Consider the following 22214-nt stretch of genomic DNA (forward strand, 5'->3'; position numbering starts at 1 on the left):
TAAAGTCCTGAATGTAAGGCTCCAAATCAATTCTTTTTGTATTGAAGGGAAACTATTGAATTGACAATCACAAAGAAAATGTTCAAATCTTGGGTGTGTAGTGTTAGTCACTTTAATTCAAAGCTTCAGTGATAAGAGTTCTTAAAGAATTTTTGATCTATCAGTTTCATTATCTTTGTTCATTGTAGTTGCCTCAAAAATTTTCAAATATGGTTTTTAGTGGCTATTTTAAGTCTTTGGCCCATTTCTGTGAAATATTATGCTTAAAAATGAGACATTTTAAATTATTAACATTTTTTTTTGCATAGCCTGTTATCCCTTGAGAAGCCTGGTATAGTTCTGATGGTTAGCTGATAATGAAAGGTATACTAACTCAAGTTCAATGCAACTGTACTATTTAATGTGTCTCTTTTATCATACGTTTTACAGAATCCTATTATTTCTTTTTAGAGTAGGACTTGAAATTAGGAACTTTGGTGGTGGTTTGCAGGGAATTCTTACTTCACAGGTGAAAGGTGTGGAAGTGTGTTAGCATTTGGTGATAAAGCTTTCCTGATTCTTAGCATGCTTCCATTTAGGAACTTTGTGTATTTAGAAACGTTGACCGTTTTCTCAGTACAACCTTGTACCAAGGTAAGAACAGGTAATTCTTGCGGCAGCCACTTATTTTTTTGTGACTGTGGGCTCTGGAGTGAAAACAGGATGGAGGCAGTCAGATTTTGTCAGCCCATTGCCCTCTTTCTAAGTCCAGTATTGCTAAAACATTTTTCTTTTGTATGTTGGGATTGGCTGCTTTCAAATACGAAATTATTTAATCACTGAATTGTATTCAGATGGAGAAAGCTGTGTATAGTATTTCTTCAGCCATTTAGCAGCAACTTCATAACAGCAGTGTTTATTTGTTGGATACTGGTCTTTACAAAGTCATGTCAAGGATCCTCCTGTATCTGCAGCATCGTGCACTTGTTATTGTGCCTGGGTATTCTAGGGATTATCACAAAAAGCATTAAAAAATGCATTGCCTGGGATTTCTGCAATAGCATTGATTCTTGTGTTTTCAGTCTGCTAGAGAGAGAGTGGAAAAGCAGTATGTATGATCAGAATTAGGCATAGATTATCTGCCTAATATGATTCTTGTTAGCACAAATAATGTGAATACTATTTGAAGAACAAACAGATTACAGGAAAAGAAATGAAAACATCCAGATCCTGAGCATGTGGAAAGCATGACACTGATGTATTTGTGTAACCTTTTCATGAAGAGCGATGCTGAAGTCAAAGAGGGGATTTTGATTTCCTTCATTAAGGGCTTATTAAATGAAGAAATAGGACAGTCGTTGTTTTGCTTCAGTAGTTGGGGGTCACAGAGGCGGGCCTGCTCTCCTCGGGATATTAATGCCTGCTTTCAGCTGGGGGAAATGAGCCGTCGCCTGAGTTAGCTGCAGCTTTATGTGCTCGTCACTAGGGATCCCCATATGTCCTGGGATCTGCGGCAGGCGGAAATGGCAGAGCTCGGCAGCGGGAGCAGAGGGCTCTCATTGCTATTCATAACAGGTAGCTCGGCTCAATCTGCCCAGAGCAAGTCTGTTTAATGTTGATCAGCTGTCCATCTGATAAACCGAATTGATACGGACATTTCCTCCAAGGGCTGCCCTGACAATGACAGCAGGAGCATCGGGATGTCTTGTTAGTCTTTTTCTCCGAGCTTGAAAATTTATTAACCCTTTGTTAGAGCCGAGCCAAGCGTGATTACAATACTGCGACTGGGTTATGTGAGTTTCTACCTCACGTCTTTGAAAAGCAGCCTCAACCTTCAGATTTATTGTCTACATGGAGAATGACTGTTTGGTTTTTGAATTGTTTTTGTCTGCATGGAGACAACAATTTGTGAATTATAAAGGCAGCTTTTAAAACAGCCTAAGGGTTTTTTTGTGCTTGGCAAAATATATTTGGAACCTCTATTTATCCTCTCCCTCTGCCTTTTGTTTGCTGCCCGGGCCCTATGACCATCCCATCTCTTCTCTCTTGCTAATTGGCACCAACCACTGCCCTGAAACAGTTGCTGCTGGGACTGTTCACAGGTCGCATATATTTGGGGCAGAAGGTTTCTTTAGATTAATATGGTTTGGGGCAGTTGGGACACATGGGCACCGTCCAGAGCAAACAGAATTAATTTGCTCAGTGCTGGGCTATTACTGAGGCAGAATCTAACCTGAGCGTGTACCAGCTGGTATCTTTGTACATGAAGGTATGGATCAGTTTGGTTATTCAATGAATCAGTGCTTGGCCACTTCTGAGTGAGCACAGAGAACATAACACGCCTTTGTACTATGTTGTAATTAATTAGAACTTTAAGGCCTTTAGTCATCTGTTTAATTGAGGGCATGGATTGCATTTTGCTCATATGTGGAACCTCCATGGCAGAAAGGGAACTGCTTGAGTCAGAGAAGATGTGAATGTGCTGAAGATTTTGTAAGAATGAGTCCTGTGTGTATCTAGCATTAAAAGGATGCTCCAGAGCATTGCTGTTTCCTCCCTTTGGCCCTGCTCAGTTATTTTGTCTGTTCAGCACCCCATTGTCATTCTGAGCTAAGGTGACATCTCTGGGCTTCTTAGAGTGACAGTCACTGCTGAGGGCTACAGGATTGAATTGTGGGAGAAGGGGGAGGAGAGGGCTGTGCTAATGACTCTTTTCTTGCCTTTTCCAAAAAATTTAAATAGAGAGCAAGCCTCTATGGAATAACCTCTGTGATAAGCCTCTCACAGGGATTTGTAACCCCTAAACCGAGGATGTATATGCTATATGTTGGAGTTAGAAGTGATTTGTAAACCTATCCAATAAAATTGGCCCCTTTGCTAGATAGTCACCTTTGCTTCTGACTAAAACCACCAGTGAAATACCCTTAGTACACAGTTCTAAAACATTCAGCTGTTTTTCCTCTCCTGCCTGAACCCATCCCCTTTGGTAGTATTGAACTGCAAGGTATTCTGTTATTAATTTAACTCTAATTTGAGCAGTCATTGACTGCAGCATTCTTACATTGTTTGGATTGGCTTGCTCAGGACTCCCCTGCTGATATGTCCTTTGTTTCTTTCCATCATTACTTTCTGCTTGGCATTTTCTTCATGTCAGTGTCCCTCAAGCTTCAGGTAGACAAAACAGAAAAAAGAAAGCACCTGTGAGGACTACATTGATTATTTTGCTTTATTTTGTGAAAGAATTCAAACAAAGGGTAGCATTCTCCCAAGTGGAGCCTGTGGTACCTGTGGTTTGCCTGGAAATACTTAGTGACAGTACTCTGTGTTTGACACCTCCTGGTTGTGGCTTCTAGAAGTACATAGAAGAGCTCACATGATAATTAATAAAATACCTGTTTAGCACATATGGTTGTTTGTTTATTTTCACTAAGAATCTCTGTTCTATTCATAGCATCAAACGTAATTGTGCTTTTTCTTTCTTTCTTTCAGTCAAAGAAGTCTGGCTGAGATCACGGAGCTGATCCATACTGCCTTTCTGGTGCATCGTGGCATAGTAAACATTGGTGAGCTCAAGTCCTGCGATGGCCCTCTGAAGGATATGCAGTTTGGGAATAAAATGGCTGTTTTGAGTGGAGATTTTCTCCTAGCAAATGCTTGCACCAGCCTTGCACAGTTGCAGAATACCAAGGTAAAAAAGAAAAATTCCTCTACTGCCAAAGCAAGTAAATATTAGCAAGTATTTTGAAAGAGAGACCCCCCCTAAAAAATCAGCAGTTATGTATGTATATATGGAGCATCATTTAAAAATCAGCAGCCTTACCATTATAGCTGTCAATTTGGCAGTCTGCTGTTGCTGTGAATGTGTTTAACAGTCTCCTATGGAATTACTGTGATGATATCTTTAGTATACATTCTGAAGCACTGAAGTAATGGATGGGTGGTCAGTTTGGTGAGTTTAAGGCATATTCATGACATGTCAGGCTACAGTACCTCTGGTGTTGTACAACTCCCAGCTGAAGACATCTTTGGTCTGGTTTTTTTTGGGGGGTTTTCTTTTTACTTTGTGCTTTGTAAGAGGTTTTCTGTCTTAGATGATTTGGGGAGCAAAAGGCTTTACTGTTTTGTCTCAGATGACTTTTTGCTTTTGGTATTGTTAGGGATTTGGATGTGCCTGAATATTGGATTGCCCTACTAATGCATATGTACTGGCTTCTGAAGGACAACTGCAATCCAACAGCTTAGCCAAGCTGTTTGAAACTTTTCAGGGAGATGTTTTTGATGAGAAACAAATTGAGTATATGTATTATCTTAGAAAATGAGACTGATAGAGACATTAAGAGACCCTCTCTCTAGTCAGTTCTTCTTTTTGGCAGATAGAATCAGCTACACAAAATCATTCTTGATCCACATTTATCTAGCTTGTTCTTAAAGCCTCCAGTGGTGGAGAGGGATTCCTGGGCATCTCTGTGCCAGCCTAGTAGCACCTGCATGAATGGCTGAAGAGCTAAGTGTGCCATTCCAATGGAAACAGGAAACAGTACATTTTGCAGAGGTGCTTTTCATACATTTGAAGATTGCTGCCATGTTGTAATGTAAAATAAATGTTTGTCATGTGCAATTGTCGATAATCAGCATTGTTGTAATTGTCAGCCTCAGTAGTCTATTTTTTTTTAGATTCTCATGCTAAATCTCCTTGTGGTAGTAGAGTATTTCTGTGCTCCTTTGATCATAAGTATGACAGTTTCTCTCAGAAGTGGTGTCATTTTCTAACACAGAGCTGAGATTGAAGAGAAGAGACAGAAAATTAGATGTCAATCTACTGGAATAGTGGGTTAAGCCATTATGGTGCTAACTTGTAGTAAGTATTAGGAAAAGAAATAAATAGTGCACACCATAACCAAAATGGGATGTAATTGATTTTACTAATTATTATTAATTTGTATCAGTTATTTTTTTTTGGACCCTGTAAGTTTCTCAGGACAGACCAAAGGATTTAACCCTGCATCAATTTTCAGTTTCAACATAAGAGGAAACTTTTACAAAATGTAGCAACTATTACTTTGTGTTTAGTACATCATTAAGTATTGCAGCAGGAATGTATAATCCCTGAAGACTTGCCAGGAAACAAGCCTACAGTGAAATGAAGCACAAGTGCAAAGAAATACTTTTTTTTTTTTTAAAGCAATCATTATACTGCATGTTGGAAAATTCTGCCAAAACATTTTAGCACTTTTTTTCATTTTTCTGACATCTAAATACTTTCATAGCTTCTACATACGATAAGTGGGATGCCATTATGGAAACTGATTGACTTAGTAAATTATTCTTTTTCATACGTCTAACCCTACTAGCAAAGTTAGAAAAATTGAAATACAAGCTATAGAAATCTCTTGACAGGTGCAATGATTTAAACATACTGTATTTATTCTTTTGTAAATGATGAATTTTCAAATCTGGCATCTGTTTTTTAGCAGTGTGAAATAACTGTGACTTTTTTCCTTCATAATGTTTTGTGTTCTTTGATGTAAAAAGTAAAAATCACAGTACTGGTTTTTTTGCTGGCATTTAGCAAATTGGCTAATGAAATGAGCAGCATTTTATCATGCATGGTACTGACCATGGTAGCCATAACCTCTGTAGACATGCATAGCTATTGTGTAGAACAGAATTTAAATTAAAGGGGGTTTTAACATAACTGAACTCCTTGCTACCAGGATAATTTTATTGTCTGTTAAATTCATGTCTGAGCTTGTGTATGATGCATTTATCTCTCTGCTTCTCTCGGGGCTGACAATTAGACGTGAAATTCTGTAGTCGTAATGAAATGCAGAGCTATTTTATAATTGCCAAGGGTAAAATTAGCAAAGTCAATTATTTTCCCTTAGGCTTTTCCCTGTAGATATTAAAAGGCTGCAAGGTAATTGCCTTAGGTAACACTTTGATTTTTAAATAACATTAAATATAGGAATTGTTGTTGTTAATTCATAGTAATTTTCTTCTTCTTGCTACTGTTATAGAATATTACTGTAATGATGTTAACAAGAATCAAGGCTCAGGGTTTGTGTTTTTGGGGTTTTCTTTTAAACTAGCGCTCATATCTCTCATTAGTTTGCTAAAGTTATGCCAAAGAACGTTTTGGGGTGGTATTTTGGGTTTTATGGTTTTTGATCTCTGAGATACAAGGACTCTATAGATTGCTTTAATTGTCAGTTGGAAAGCCTCCTGTAAGGTAAACTCTGCTGTTGTGCTATTACAAAATCATTGCAAATTTTGGTTTTTGAACACTAAACAATTCAGAAGAAAGCATTCTCATTTTCTGCATTGTGAAATCATGGTACATTAATTATGAATACAAGGTTGGTATCAACTGAGGCTAAAAATATTGAAGGGCAGATGAGTGAGCATGTGAGTGCTACATTTTTGTGATCATGGCAAAGTCCTACATTTTTAAGTTAATAAAAACTGTTGAAAATGAACACTAATTTCTTCAAAAGCCTTTACAGTACAAAGCATTAGATTGATAGATCAGATGTGTTAACACTTCTTTTGTACTTTTTGATCACCTTATATAAGCTAACCTTTTGGGTGGTGGCTCTTGGCCTGCTGATTGCAATGATAAATCATGTTGTTGATTGAAAATTATATGGATAAAACATTACTTCAGAACTGCATCCTGTAGCAGATTGTTTATTGTTAATTTATGGATTTTAGAACAGAATTGAGCCCAAAGATGAATTGTTTGGGATCTTTTAGTAGTTGTTATATCAGCAGTGGAATGGTGAACCTTTGGCAAGGAAGGGCGTGTTTGTGTTTTGCTGCTTAACTAACAATGCAGTAATGTGTGGTGATGTGCTGACTTATTGGATTGGGGTGTGTTTATATGGGGTGGCAGGGTTATTTTGATAGGTTTTCTCATTTTGAGGCTGCAATGTTCCAATACTAGGATCATGATAAGATACATGTAATATATATGTGGAAGTCATTGTAAATATGTAGGTGGGGGAGTGATGGAAAAGTAAATTATGTTTGCCTAACAAAATAGGGTACCTCCCAGCTATCCTGTGGGATATGTGACCATAAGCAGTTTTAAATAAATGTGCTAATAAATTATTAAGAAGTGTAAAACGATCTGTTTAATGAGTGGTTCTTCATTGCCATCTCAGGACAGTAGGTCTTTAACATTTATTGTCTTGCTTTGGCTAGCTAAGGATGTGGGGATGAAACTGCTAAAAGCAAATCTTTTGAATAAAAGTCCCTCTTTGACTCTGATAGCAAAAAATGTTAGTTTTGTCTTTGATTTCTGCTTAAGTAACCTCCACTTGCTATAATATTTTTAGGCTGGCGTTCAGATGCAAACATAGCAAAAGTAACAAACATTAATTGGCATTTTTGTCACCTGTCACGTGGATGTGGGATATGGGCATTTTACTACAAGTGGTATGTGGATACTCACCATGATATTATCAAATAATGTGCTTGTTCAGTGTTTGTAACAGAGAAGTTGGAAGAAGTCTGTCACAGCATTAAAGCTGGTGCTTCCTTGAGCATCTGAATCATCAGCTGTCTTACAAAACTGTAGAGGAGATGCTTAAAAGGCATAAATTAAAATGAGTTTTGATGCTCTTACACTCAAAAGAGAGTGATGCATAGAACTTCAGAAGGCTGAAATGATGCGCTTTAGTGCAATGCCTAGAAAATGGTAAAATAATTGGCAAATGCATTTCTTGCAACCTCATAAACTGATAAGAGGGCGTCTCTTGGTATTTATAGAAAGAAAACCCACAAACCAGCCAAACAACCAAAACAAAACCACCAAAACCCAACATACACAAAACAAAAAAAAATAAACCTCCCCAAAGGAAGAAAAAGCCTATCCCAAAACCATGAAGTATGTGGTATGGTAGTGGTGTTCTCTGTGGCTCTTACTGAAATCTTAAGAATTGACTCAATTTTTCCCACTGTAATTCAGTACCTTCTTCTTGAAATGATTGAACTCTTCACAGAAACACTTCAAAATCTACAGGCTGAAAGCTTGGAACTGGATTTAAGAATCTTGTCTGTCAATGTAGAGCTCTGCCGGAAGACCACATTGTAGAGCATTGTTTTATTAAGTATTATTTGTTCATAAATAAACAGTAGCACAGATGTAGTACTTATGTAATGGATCCATTTCCTTATGCTAAGTTTATGTATTCCTAAAGGCATAAGTGTGCTGTTTATCAAATAAGCCTTGTGCTTACATAAACATCAATAAGTTACTAATTTAAGTCCTCCTATGTCTTCCTGTTGCAACCACCTGAAGGTGCCCTGCACTTCAGATAAGAACTGTTTATTATGAACTATGGTTTCTACTTCTGTAGCATCAATTGTGGTCCTGTAGGGAAGGCTCAGTTTGGAACTTAAGCAACCTTGGTGTCCAGTGAAGGATATTGAGAATGTCCACTTTGTGAAATTATGCCAGTTGCTCTTTTCAAGTAAATTGACATTTTTGAGCATTGACAAACAAGCTTGGTTAGAATTTACAATTTTAATTTTTACATGTCATTTAACAAAGTGTTACTTGTATCAGACTTTTTCTTTCCCTGAATGATGTCAAGAGAAGAGCATAAACATGTAAAAAAAAAAAAAAAGCCATCATGAATCTGCCAAGAAAAACCCTTTTAAAATGGAAACTAAATGTTAATAGTTGCCAGTGTAAAGTCAACTATTAGCAGCTATTGGCTTGTAATGGATTCAAGTTACCATCCCTCAGAACAGTGCATTTTGTTTGAGGTAAGTAGAAGGTCTCCTTCTTAAGTGTAGTGGAGATGAGTTATTTTCAGAGCAATGGAAGTTCTTTTGAAAGAGGGATTCTTCTTTGTTATCTCTGGTGGAAGTTTTGAACCATTAATATCTGCTAAGTATATTTACAGCATATATTTTTATTATATTTTACATAACATAAACAGAGAACTTTATAACCTGAATTTTCCTACTGGGATTCAGTAGCTTTATTGATCAGACAAGGCAGGATGAAAAAATCATGGAGAAACATTGAGTACTAGAAGTAATGTGCTTACTCCCAGTTACAGTGTTCATATAGAAAACTAAAGCTGGTGATAAAACTGTTTTTGAATCTTTTATGTATTTTTAGTTGTTTTTAACTCTTTGTCTTTGCTCACATATTGACTTTTTTTTCTTCCCTAGTACAAGCTGCTGTTGGAGGTGAATAGCTTTAAAATTATCAGCTTACAGAGCAGCTGGATGACAGGAATTCGGGGAGAAGCAGAGATCAGATTAGACCAAATTAGATGAAGAGATAGTTTATAAAGTTTGATAATTATGTTGTCTTCATGAGGGAAAAAAGGAAGGAAAAAAACCCTTCAGATTTTTATGTAGAGAGCTGATTAAAGAGCTTTTCTGAAGCATTTTATCATGTCTGTCTTGGTGTACCTTCCCCTGCAGCACTGTTTGATGATGATGTACTGGACAAGATAGGGAGTAGGATAGTATCTATATTGTTGAGTATTTTTGTTTTAATTTAGTATTTTAGAATGCCACAGGGGCATGTCTCAAAACCAGACACTGCTGAAAAATGCAAGTGAGTTTAAAGAGCTCTGAACTGGTTTATGGAAAAGTACACTTAAGGAACACTGCTTTGTCTGGATGCTGGGGGAGAGAGAAGAAAACCAAGAAAGAAGTCTAATGTTTTTGAACCCCTGAACTAATGGGAGATGACACAGGGCAACATAGCTAACATGACTGAATTAATACATAGTAAAGCTCTTCCTTAGGTAACCCTGAATAAGCAGTTCCTAGTCTTAAAATATTGAAACTGAATATTGTCACACAACTTAGCATAGCTTTTATTGGAGAATGCAAACACACTCTTAAGTACTGAGAAATACATAATAATTGATAATTATGTATTAATCATAATGAAGAAAAATGTTATTTGTTATAATGATAATATTTAGATGGCACCAAAATGTACTAATTTACATACCCTTTGAGAGGTAGAATTAGATTTCATTTACTGTAAAGTAAAACATAAAAGAGATGGTAATTGAAACAAACTTTATGTTCATTTAATGGATATGTATTGGTTTTTCTTACAAATGTTCTCAAACACTGAATTTTTAATAAGATTTGTTTACTGAAGTTTTATTGACAACCATGTGAAATTCCTTTAGTAGGAAAAAGGCAATTTTTGTTATAGTTGGTGAAAGTATTGAAGCATTAGCGGGGGAAAAAATCTTGTGTGTTAGAGATAAAAGCTTAAAATCCATTGGAATCAGTACCTGGTAATCAAATGTTTCCCACACTACTGCTGTAAAACTTTTGTCTAGCATTTCTGCTGTCATTAGAGACAACAGCTTTTATGATATTGATGATGACAATAAAACTGTGGAGTGATGCTAGTGAGTCTCCTAATTACTGCATTGTACTCTTCTCACTGTCTCTTTTGATGCTTGTGTCTGTGGAACAGTTTCTTGGTAAGTGCATCTTTTGCCATTGTTCTCAAGAAGTAGCCCCTCAAATAACACCTGAGCAAATGAAGCATTCTGTTTTCTGAATATTCCACAGGATTTTTTCTATTTAACATTTGCTATGTATAACCAGTAATATAATTGAATATTTGTAAAATTTCATTACCTTAATGGCTGTGGTTATATTTTTGAAAAGTAATCTTTTAGAGAAGTTAAGTTAGAGGATTAGGTGACACAGCTTATTAATTTATTAATTCAATTAAAATTCTAAAAATTAGACTTAATGTGTAATTGTGATAATGTTAGAAACAGTCTCCTTTTAGATCAGTAAGAGTCCTGTTGCATTGCAATGAATGCCAGTTTTGAGATTAAAACTGCTTAACTTTGCCTTCATTCCTAATCAGTGCATTCCTCAAATAGATTTATCCTTTACCTTAGTGGCCTTTTGCGCCTGCACTGGTTTTTAAAGCTAATGCTTGTGTTAAGCTTTCCCAAAGTTAGTCTCCATGGGGGTTAGTATATGACTGCATGGAAAGAGTATATTTTTCTGATTCTTGGCCATGGCACTACTGGAAAATTTTATGTTTAGGTTTCAATCTGTTTTCTGTCCTCCCACTTCTGCATGAAAAAATACTTCTAAAAAGAAAGAGTGATTTCTGCCACTTCCCTCGTGAATGTCTGTGTCTTACAAACAGTACCTTGTAGCAGAATGATTGCTGCAGAATGTGGAAAGACTAAAGCTGAGACTGATAGCAGGATATGTCATCATAGGTGTGGTTGTGTCATCAAGTCTAGATTAAAGTCTTTCCCAAAAACATACTGCAAGAATATTTTTAAAGCATCGAGGCATGGTGCTGTTGAGAACATAGTTGTGAATGTTTGAGATTCTGCCTCAATGTTGCATTGACCAAGCCACTGACGGTCTCAGGAAGTTTTCCATTCAGTTCTGGTGAATTTTCAGTGGCCTACCAAGGATCTTTACACCAATTTGCACAAAGTTCATGCAATATTCTTGCCTCTGAATCATCTCACTAACAATCTCCTCAACTTACATCTGAATTCACCTTCCTCATAGTAGCAATTAGACATGTCCTTCTGCTTTTCTGGTCTGCCCAGCAGACCGAAGTCAATGTTTACTGCTTGAGTTCATCTTGAGTTCATTAACCAAATACCTGTCATTATTCCAGGTAAATATTGTCTTCCTTGGAGATAAGCTGCACAGCTGCTTCTAACACCTGGTTTAGTAATTCTTTGTCTTATAGAACTGCTGTTTGCCTCATAATTAACAGAATGGTCTGGAAAATACAGATATGCCATCTACATTAAAGAGAGGGCTTTTCAGAGATGACTAAACATCAATGAACATAAAAACTAAAGCAACTGAAGAAAGGCTGAATGTGATGAAAGTCAAAGGTCATTCAACATCTCAAGACAATCACTAATGAGTTCTGGGTTGTTGGGGTCCATTCCTCTTATATTTGTTTCCTTAATGTACAGCACTGAGTTGGCAGTTGTCTAGTGGTGGACACAAATACTTAAAGAGTCAGAAATATTTACAGGCTTGAGATATATATGTGCATATTAAATATGTATATGTGTGTGTTTATATCTGTATGTATGTGTATATATATATATATGTGTGTGTGTGTATATATGCATCTAAATTTAATTGGATGTTAAAGCCAAATTTTGGAATAAAAGTTTTTTCTTTTTTCTAAAGTCAAACACCCTCACTTTTCAGAGAAATTCCCTTTGAAAGATTCGAGACAAACATTGAAAAGTGACTAGATTTAATCTTTCTGTGACTGTTGACAAGAATATGTATCCAAGTTCAATGCCAGAATAGGAGCAAATAGATATTAAAAAGAAAACAATATTTATTCTAAGAAATTGAAGCAATGAAAATTTTTGAGTATATGATGTTTTATTCTGCATGAGATGCATACTGTGGGAAAGGGCTCTCAAGAGCCAGCAGTTCTGCTACTTCATTCACCACTTAATTACAATAGATATTGGCACTGCCTGCATTTCTTAAACAGAGATGTTTGTTACAGCTTTTTCTTTCACAGCTGTGAATAATCATCATGGAGGAATTCATTGCTAAATAGCTTTAGCCCTTACACAAATTATAAAATGAAAAAGAATTTTCACAAACAGGTATATGAAATGAGAGTACTGGTGAAATTTCTTCAACAAAAGCTGGAAGAGGCTGCACAGGGTTGAGTCACCATGCATGGAGGTCTTTAAAAGATGTGTAAATGTGATACTTAGAGACATGGTTTTGCAGTGGACTTGACAGTCCTGGGCTTAGTTTGGACTTGATGACCTTGAAGATCTTTTCTAACCTAATGATTCTATGATTCTAAGGTGATGACCTCCAGAAATTGTATTTGCAATGTCAGCTTCATTCTCTTTATGGCTGAAGAAATGGAAGATCCCAAGTTTTGTTTTCATGGCTTTATTTGAAATCTGTTTCTCAAACATAGTAAGAATCCTATTGAGAGTGCATAGGAGGATAAAAAGCAATCAAATATGTATTGGGTGAAATGCTGTCCCAGTATTATCTGAAACAGACCTTTTTTGTGTGTGAGTATTTAATATATACTAACTTTCATCTTTGGATGTGAGGGGTATTTGGTTCTAGAGGTGGATTTTCAGACAAGACAGTTAATATATCATTTTACAGGACTGGAGGTTATAGTGGCTGGTAGCTATACACCTGGAGTATGGCTTCAACAGACAATACACTTTTTAAAAGTGAAAATATATTTTTGTGATGATTTGGTTGCAATTCAAAGCTGTTAGCAATAGCAGTCTGATACTAGTCTGCATGGCCTTTCTTAGTCTCCCAAAAATGTAGCTATTTATAATAGGGAAATCTATTCCTAGTACAATCAGTAAACCTAACTCTTACCTAAGAGCGTATTTGTCATTCGCTGTGTAACCTTGACTGTATTATTTCAAAGGTGAGAAAAGTTGTTATTGGTGCTGCAGATGTAAATATGTAAAATCAGCTGTGGTGCTCCTCCAGAAGCTGCTGGTGTCACAGAGTGGTTGAGGTGGACAGGGATCTCTTGGGATTGTGCAGTCCAAAGCCCTCGTTCAAGCAGGGTCAGCTAGAGAGTTGCCCAGGACTATGTCCTGACAGATTTTAAATATCTCCCAAAAAGAAGACTTTGCAACCCCTTTGGGGAACCTGATCCATTGTTGGACACCGTCACAATAGACCGTTTTCCTGTATCCAGGTTGCATTTCATGTTTTCGTTTTGTCCCTGTTGCCTCATTCTGTCAGTGGGCACTGTTGAGGAGAATTTGGTTCTCTCTTCTGCATTCCTTCTCATCAGGTGTTTTTACCCATTGTACTGCAGGAGAGGCTAAAATCGATGTGCCATGTAAGTAGGGCAATAGATTATATCTCTTCCCTTCTTTTTTCAATGAACCTTTCCATGGTAGCATTTTTTGTAAAAGTGCCTTAACATCTGGAGTGGTTTCAGTGTAATAATATGGTAAAATGCATAAAATTTTAGCAGTAATATAAATGAGTTAATTGTAATTTTAATCAAAATGCTGATGTATTTGACTTCTTGTTGGCTAGCAAGAATATTGAATTTCTCAATGGACTGTATCTGCTTGTTAATATCAGTGTTTTGAAATTCAACAGCATTTCACTTGGAGTCTAGAGTCTGATTACTGCTACCCCTGGTAAAGGAGGTTGTTGATTTGTTAGTTTAACAAACATCTGCAGCTTCATTGATTCCCTCTGTCAGATGCTAAATGGACTTCTGATTCACATTTATTCAGGTACAGACTGTTCAAAATAGTAAATGCTACTTGCAGGTACAATTTGAATTATTCGCTTTAATCCTCAATTCCTCTGTGAACATATTCCAGTTTAATGGTGGTCTGCAGCAGCGTGGCTGGGAGCAGTTATATCCATTGCTGTGTTCTTCCTAGTGCTGCTTCCTGTCTTCCCACAAGAGCTTCATCCTTTCTGTGATGTTTCCATTGAAAATATCCAATAGAGTCTGGAGAGACACCACATTACTACTCTGAAACAGTGTAATCAATTCCATTTCAGCTGTTGAATTTAAAATAAAATGACCATTCCTTGAATGGAGCTCAGATTCGTTCCTTTTGTAAACCAGAAGGAAAACCAGGAAAAAACCCTAAGTTTTGTGTTATGTTGCAGTAAACTTTAAACAAAATATTTTGAGGATAAGTGAAGAGAGCGAAGTGCTTGCATTGCTGAATTGATGGCACCAATGTTGTCTTTTCATCCAGGTTGTTTAAAAACCTTGTGAAGGATGAGTGGGGCTCAGAATCCATTCTTTTTACTGTGCTTGATAGAGTCTGAATCATGTCTTTTAACTCTGGAGAAAGTATTGTACCAAAATGTCTTCTGTGATTTCCCTGCATTCCTTCTAGCATAGAGTTTCACCTCCATTAAAATACAGCTCTTTTTCACTAGACAGAGTTGAATCTTCCTTGACAGTCAACAGCAGTCATGAACTGGGCTGCTGTACCTGCAACAGTGAACATGTGCCCCATGTGACACCATGTGTGATGCTTTGGAAATTCTGAACTCTTATGCATAAGTCCTCAGGAAACTACACAAAATTCTGATTTCAGGAAAACGAAGGAGGACATTCATTGAGTCATTGACTGGATTTCCTGAGTAATTTTCTGAACTAAGTGAATTACCGACATTTTTAATTTACTTCTTCAAGTAATAGATAGAAATTTTGAGGTTGAGTAATTAGACTCAAAGTAAAATTAAAGAGTCTTGAAGGGCTAAAGCTGTGCCTTTTTGATAAACAAGTTACTGCACCAGAAAAGGGTAAATTAAATTTCACCAAATTTCTGCTCTTTAACCCTTCAGAGCTCTTCTGGGACTGAAACACAGCATAGTCTTTTGGACTATTTTATATTTGAATGAATTGGAGAGGTCAGAGCATGTGTTCTACATTGCTGTGGAATGAGCAATCAAATGGTTGTGTCCAGAATTTACACCATTTTATCCACTTAGTCTGCCTAAATAGTAGGAGAGATTTTAGCTTGAACAATCTGTCTCTTTTCCCTGTATTCATCCTGAACTGATGGCCTTTGTGTTCATTTTGTAAAAGCAGAAGAGATCACATCCCTACAAAAAGTGTTGAAGTAATTCCACCTTAGGAAAAAAAAAGACATTTCAGAACTATTGCAAAATGTGTTTAAAGGGTGTGGAATCACTTGCATGTGCATTTGTCACCTGCAAGTAACGGGTCATCCCCTGGGCAATACCCAGTCATGGGGATACTGGAGGAGCAGAAAACAGCACTTTGGAAGATGCTGATGCAGAGTAGAAAATAAAAATACAATGGAAGTTTGTTTTCTCTCAATGTGTCGTTGCTCCAGCTCATCCCGAGGAACCAGGCTTCTCAAAAACCTGTTGAGGAGTGGAACACCATGGGAAGAGAGATTATGAATAGGCTGCCTTTGGTATCTTTTGGATTTGCTGTTTTCAAGCACTAATTCTGGCAATTCTTTCTTCTCTTCCCTCATCTCTGAACCTTTTTAAAATGGAGCTCAACTGTCAAATGAGAAGAGAAGCAGTTGAGAGCACTTCATTTTTCATCTAACTTCTTCTCTCCTCAGACTTACATCTCAGAAACATCAGCACTGGTCAGGCAGAAAGGCAGCAATGAGAATGAAGACAGCTTGGATAGTTTTTGCTGCTCTTACCCTGGCAGACTGCATGATTTTCTGGAAAATCAGTTTACTGTTGCCATTTTCCCCTTACATAAAACAGTAGGGAATAATTTAACAGGAGATGTTGATTGCTTTCAAATTTTCTGATGAAAAGTGCTACATAAGAGCTAGACACTGTATCATTTCATGAATACTACTGAATCTGTAATAATTTTTCTTCCTCTGTCGTTTTGGAATGCAGAGGAAAATTGCCTGGTTTCCTCATTTCTCATTTCTTTCCCCGGCGCTCAGGACCCCAGGCCACTGATGTTAAGCAGGAGATACTTTTCATAGATCAGATTAAGGATTGGTGAGGTAACAGAGCCTCATGCAAGCATCCCACTGTGCTCTTGAAACTGGAATTTCATTCCTGGTAGTGATCTTTATAGCCTTACATTACCTTAAAAGTATTTTTATATATATTTGGAAATAAGAGGGGTAATATTAATACTAAATTCTCACTAACATATAATGCTCAATATGTGACTAAATGGTATTTAACATAATAAAGATTCTTCTAAATAGTTGTTGTGTCATTCTCCTGAGATGTTTTATAAACTCTTAGAGGAAGAGATATAATTGTTCACAAATATTTCACCAAGCTTGTGTTAAGCCAGTTAAAATTGCCTTGGAGAGTAGAGTTGCACTAAAAAGAGGGAGGAGAGGTGGAAAAAAGAAACCCCAAAACAGGGTCCTGCTCAGTCTAGAGTTTCAGGCAAGAGAGGAAAAGGTCTAGTTATCCAGAGCCAGCTGCATTGTTAAAAGTTCATACTATCACTTTGACATTTAGAGTAGGACTCTGTGTCTTTGTAAATTCCTCTTCGTATTACCAGTGTAGGTCTCTGAGCTCAGACCATTTCACAAACCATAACATTTTTGAGTGAGTGATTGATCTGTATTATGTGTCCTAGCCATCAGAAGAATCTTGGGATGTTGCTTGTATAAACTGTAATACAATCTGATCCTGGGCATTTAGTTACAGACTTTCATAGACCTATTGGCGATATACAGTCCTCCTGGATTTGGGAATAAGGCTTATCTGATACCTTAAAAAAAAGGGGGGGGGTGGGGGTGGGGTGAGGGTTGTTGGGTTGTTGTTAAAAAAAAAAAAAGAGCCCCTCATTTTCTCTGTACCCTCCCCTTAAATAACTCAACACATCTGGTAACACTGTAGGATCATTGTCCTTTCAGTTCCTTCCAAGCTCATATTGCTACAATATTTCTTCGGTGTCTAGTTTCCTAAAGGGCAATGGGATTTTTTTTTTTTCAGGCTGTTTTTGTAGGTCTTGCAAATTAACCCATATGCATTGCAAGAAAAAACATGACTTTTAATCAGCACCATTTCTAAAGTTAGTGCTTGCTGTGTGTATATGAATATGTATATGAACCAATGTTTAAAAAAAAGAAAACACAACCTTTCTGCTAGTACTCAAAACTAGCATACAAATGTGGTTTTATTATCAAATAAAGCATGCCTAAATGTTAGAATATCTTTCCATTAGGGTTTTATCATTTGACTTCTTGTCTTCAGTTACAAGAATGATAAAAATTGAAACGAAATCTTTTAATTCAATAAGAACTACATTGAATTTTAGGAAGCAAAAAGAGGAATCAGATATAGACTCATATGCATAGGAAATTAAACATTCAAGGAAATTAAACATTCAAGAAATTAAAACTTTGTGAGCAACCAGAGGTAGCCTTAAGGTGTGCTTATTTGAAATGCCTGCATTTAATTTTATAATAAATCTGAGTATTTTGTTCCAATTAAGACAGTTCATGTGCACAACTTCAAATTTTACAGTAGTTCCAGGGAGACTGTGGACGACTTGTTTTACATTCTGGATCAAGTTCAGATTTTTAGGCTTTGCTTGAATAAAATAAAAAGCCTGAACCCTGAAGATAATACAGATTGATAAATCTGATTTAAACATTCCCGTGTTGCAGACTTTCAGTGTATGTGGTACAGCTGAGCCTCAGGCCATGCACTAAATACATCCACAGTGCATTCCCATGGCACCTGAATACCAAATGATCACGTTTGAAAGGTTACCTTTCTATGGATTCTGACTTTTCTGTATTAGCCACAAAGATTAGAATTTTAACAGCTCCCAAGGAGAGATATTGTGAAGTATTTACTTGGCAGGAAAAAAACAAAACAAAACAAAGCCCAGATGAGGTACTGTCTCATATTCATGAACTGGGATTTATTAGTTCTGTGAACGTCCTTGTGAGAATACACTCTATAGTTCACACTGTAGGAAAAACAAGTCTTGTTTTTCATTTATATTAACTTAAAACTTTGATAGAAGAGTTACTGTAGTAGAGGTTTTAGCAGAGACATATCACAGAATATATCTCAGTAAATCCTGAAGTCTTTCACAATTAGCTTTCTTCATGGTTTATCTCTCTGGAAATCTGGCAGTAGCTTTGTAAGTCGATTTGGTGATAATTAAAGATGTAAGGCTTTTTCTCCTTTTCTTTTACAGGTTGTGGAACTCATTTCAAGTGCTATTGGTGACTTAGTTCAAGGGATATATTATGAAAACTCAAAATCATCTGAGGTAAGAATTTCACTAGATTTTTGTACCCTAGGCATTTGGTGATATTAATGTGTGACTACTGTAAATACGATGACTTTCTCACCTGTATAAAAGGAGGGAGAAGGCACAAGAGTTGTTAGTCCTGGTGGGTTTCAACAGTAGCATCATTATGACACCTGTAAGCTCTGAAAGAAGTTTCTAGACATGCTCAAGGAGGAACTATTTTGTTTTTGTGAGTGCTTTGTTTTTGTGTCGTGTGTCATTACCAGGAGCTCTAGGCACATCTTACTACAGGCTTTCCAAATGCTTCCACAGGTTCCTAGCCAAGGTTCTGTTAGAGGTATTCATTACAATGTTGTCTACATCATTAATATTTTCATGTCAAACCTGTTGTTTCCAAGCCCAAAGAGGTTTACAGAATGCTTCTTCCTGAATTTATGACATGTCCTTTCTTCTGAGTTTTGTCCTGGAGTGGTAGGAGTGTGTAGCCCTGTGTTCTTCTGTGACAGTGTTCACAGGAGTTCTTGGATGAGGCAAGAGACAAGAATGTTGACTCCATGTTCAGAAGGCTTGATTTATTATTTTATGATATATATATATTACATTATAACTATACTAAAAAGAAATAGAAGGAAAGGTTTCGTCTCTCAGAAGGCTAGCTCAGAAGAGAATAGAAAAGAATGATAACAAAGGCAGCTGGCTCAGACAGAGAGTCCGAGCTATCTGGTCTGTGGTTGGCCATTAATTGTAAACATTCAAAATGGCCCAATCACAGACACACCTGATGCATTCCACAGCAGCAGATAACCATTGTTTACATTTTGTTTCTGAGGCCTCAGCTTCTCAGAAGAGAGAAAATCCTAAAAAAAGATTTTCACAAAAAGATGTCTGCAACATTCTTCTCCATCAGAAGTCACTGTGCACATATTTTCTGAAGTCAGCATGGGCCAAGATAATAGCTGCCAGCATTTCACAACAAATAATCTTGTATTTCATCAAAGGCACTTGCAGATATTCTGTGTTATTGTTCAGCAGGCACAGTAATAAAAATTGGTCAAATCAGATGTAGGTACTTTTATCTTTACTAGAATATTTAAGGGAATTTCTAGAGACCATTCTTGAGTAGGCTTGCATGTTAGAGCAAAGAGTTTTTTTCATTTTCATTTCTTCATTTACTTTCAAACCAGAGATTTTTAAAATTTTTTTCATTTTACTGCATGTCTTAACACATGCAATAAAATCAGTGATTTAAGGCTGCCACAACCTCTACAGGTTTTATCATAGCAAGTTTTCAGTCACTGATGAGCACTGTGTATATGTGAGTATCGATCTTGAAGCCCACTGAGGTAGATAGATTCACTTCTAGTGGTGTTGTCTCATGTGCCTTGGAGACTTGAATCTTATGGTTCAGCAGGTGTTGTGCACTGAAATTACAACTCTGGTTTACTATTGCTGTGTTGTCATATGTAACAAAATTGATACCATGGTGAAATGCTGTTCTCATGGACTGCTGCTACAGCAGATGCCTGCCCTGATGCCTCTGCACCAAGCAAACCACAGTGGGCAGGTGGAGAGTGCCACTGGACAGCAGCTCTGTGTTCTGGAGGGTGCTGCTCCCCTGGACACTCTCTGTCTCTCCTGCTCTGCAGCAGCAAACCCATGTCACTAAAACGAGCTTTGCTGAGGTATAGCCATCATTTTGACTGAAGCCAGGGAAGGGAATGATCACACTGCCATGCTGAGTGAGAGCCTCCAGCAGGACAGCAGTAATGGCACACTCAGGAGCTGCCCACAGACAGCCCCTGGTATGCATGGAAAGGATGGCATGCCTGGCGTGTCCTTTGGCACCTCTCAGGAGTGGATCCTGGGTGGAGGCATGGCAGGAGGGCAGCATTGGGAACTTGGTGGTGCTTCTGCACCTGCTGTGTCTAACCTGTGTATAAACTGACCTCAGCCTTCAGTGTTGCTCCCAAGGACCATGCTCAGGGTTATATGTTAAAATAGATGACATCTTTGAGATTTTTGCCAAGAATAGTTGAAAAGCTGTTTTCCATATTCCAGCAGGTTTCTAAATACAAGTAGATTGCAGGTATATTTAAAAAACACTCATCTACTTCTGCTTTCTCATGTGTAGAGGTAAAGCTCTACAGGTTTATCTCAGCAATGAAACTGCATTTTCTTGAAACCATGGCCCCTCTGTAAGTGAGAAATGTTGTGGACTCATTTGAGTTCCTTCCACTGCAGAAGATCTTTATCTTTTCTTTCTTAATCATTCTTTTTCTATTTTCTGTTGCCTTACTGAAGTCCTCCACATGTGTGGATTTCAAGGGGAAGTGTGAGATAAGCTAAGCGCAGCTGCATGACATTTACCCTGCCCTGGCCCAGTTACAAATAGCAAAGACTTATTTTGTTTCAGTGACTATTTCTGTCTAAGGAGAGTTGCAAGTACACTGTACCCTTCCTAAGGGGAACCCAGTTAACTCAAAACACTATTAGTGTGGTGGTGTAATAGAGACACTTACATGACAGTGCCTGAAGTTCAGCCTTTATAATGGGTAGTGTGTGGCTTCTGATGAGACCTACAGCAAGTTGTGGCATCTGCTTTAATTTTTTCTATCTAGTTCTCTGAGAAATTTAGTTCCATGTTGTGCTGAGACATATCCCTGCTGCTCTCCTCGCCCTGTTCTGCTGAGGCAGTGTCCCATTCATGTTCTGAACATTTCTTTAGCAAAGACTGGCAAATAGACTTGTTCAGTTGTTGGTCTGTCTTATTATTTCTGTCCTTTGTGCATCTTCCCTCCTTCCCTAATTGTTGCAAATACCTAATTGCAATTTGATTGAAACAAAATTATGAACTGCATTTCCCAGAGGTAAGTCAAATGCTTTAATCTGCTCCACAACTAAATCTCAAATGTCAAACTTATTTTTCTTTTTAGGAATAGGGCAGAGGGATGCTAGTAGTAGTATTTTCATTGCTGGGAATTTCCTAAATTTAGTAAAGCAGAAGGATGTCTTCTCACCTTGTTTTTTTTTTCCCTGAGGCAAGAAAACTGTACTTCATATGTTAAATGTCCTTAATGCAGTTGTTTTAAAGCTCTTTAGTACCATAAAATAAACTAACTTAGCACCAAGTTGTTTTGAACTTTGCTGAATGTCTACCTGAATGGTAGACAAAAATATCTCTGCAAAGTTAATCTTTCTTTTCTGAGACCCTAAGTTCATGTTAGTTCATGTTTGCAAAAAAAAAAAAAGTTTCAGTCTTCTTCATTTGGATAACCCAGTAGGAAAGTTCAAAGAATTATTTGACCTCACAAGACCGACCTGGTTTACTCCTGAATGCATATAATGTATATAATTATTTGACAGCTCCATTACCACTGTTTTTCCTCTGCACAGCCATGTGCAATCCTACAGCTGTCCCATTTTAGTACATTCTGTTTTATCATGCTTCATTTTTTCTGAATAGGTAAATCATTAGATCTGTGTGAAACCAGGA

At 37.2% G+C, this 22214-nt stretch overlaps 1 protein-coding gene across 1 annotated transcript in view; it reads left to right on the top strand.

Annotated features, from left to right (window-relative positions):
- PDSS2 (decaprenyl diphosphate synthase subunit 2) overlaps positions 1–22214 on the top strand; it is a 110420-nt gene that overhangs the window by 64704 nt on the left and 23502 nt on the right. Inside the window, exons 3-4 of the mRNA XM_066547140.1 lie at positions 3469–3667; positions 18665–18739. Of these exons, the coding sequence (XP_066403237.1) occupies positions 3469–3667; positions 18665–18739 (274 nt within the window). The remainder of the gene's footprint in view (positions 1–3468; positions 3668–18664; positions 18740–22214) is intronic.

This window comes from Molothrus aeneus, chromosome 3, assembly GCF_037042795.1.
Source record: "Molothrus aeneus isolate 106 chromosome 3, BPBGC_Maene_1.0, whole genome shotgun sequence".
Taxonomy (NCBI): domain Eukaryota; kingdom Metazoa; phylum Chordata; class Aves; order Passeriformes; family Icteridae; genus Molothrus; species Molothrus aeneus.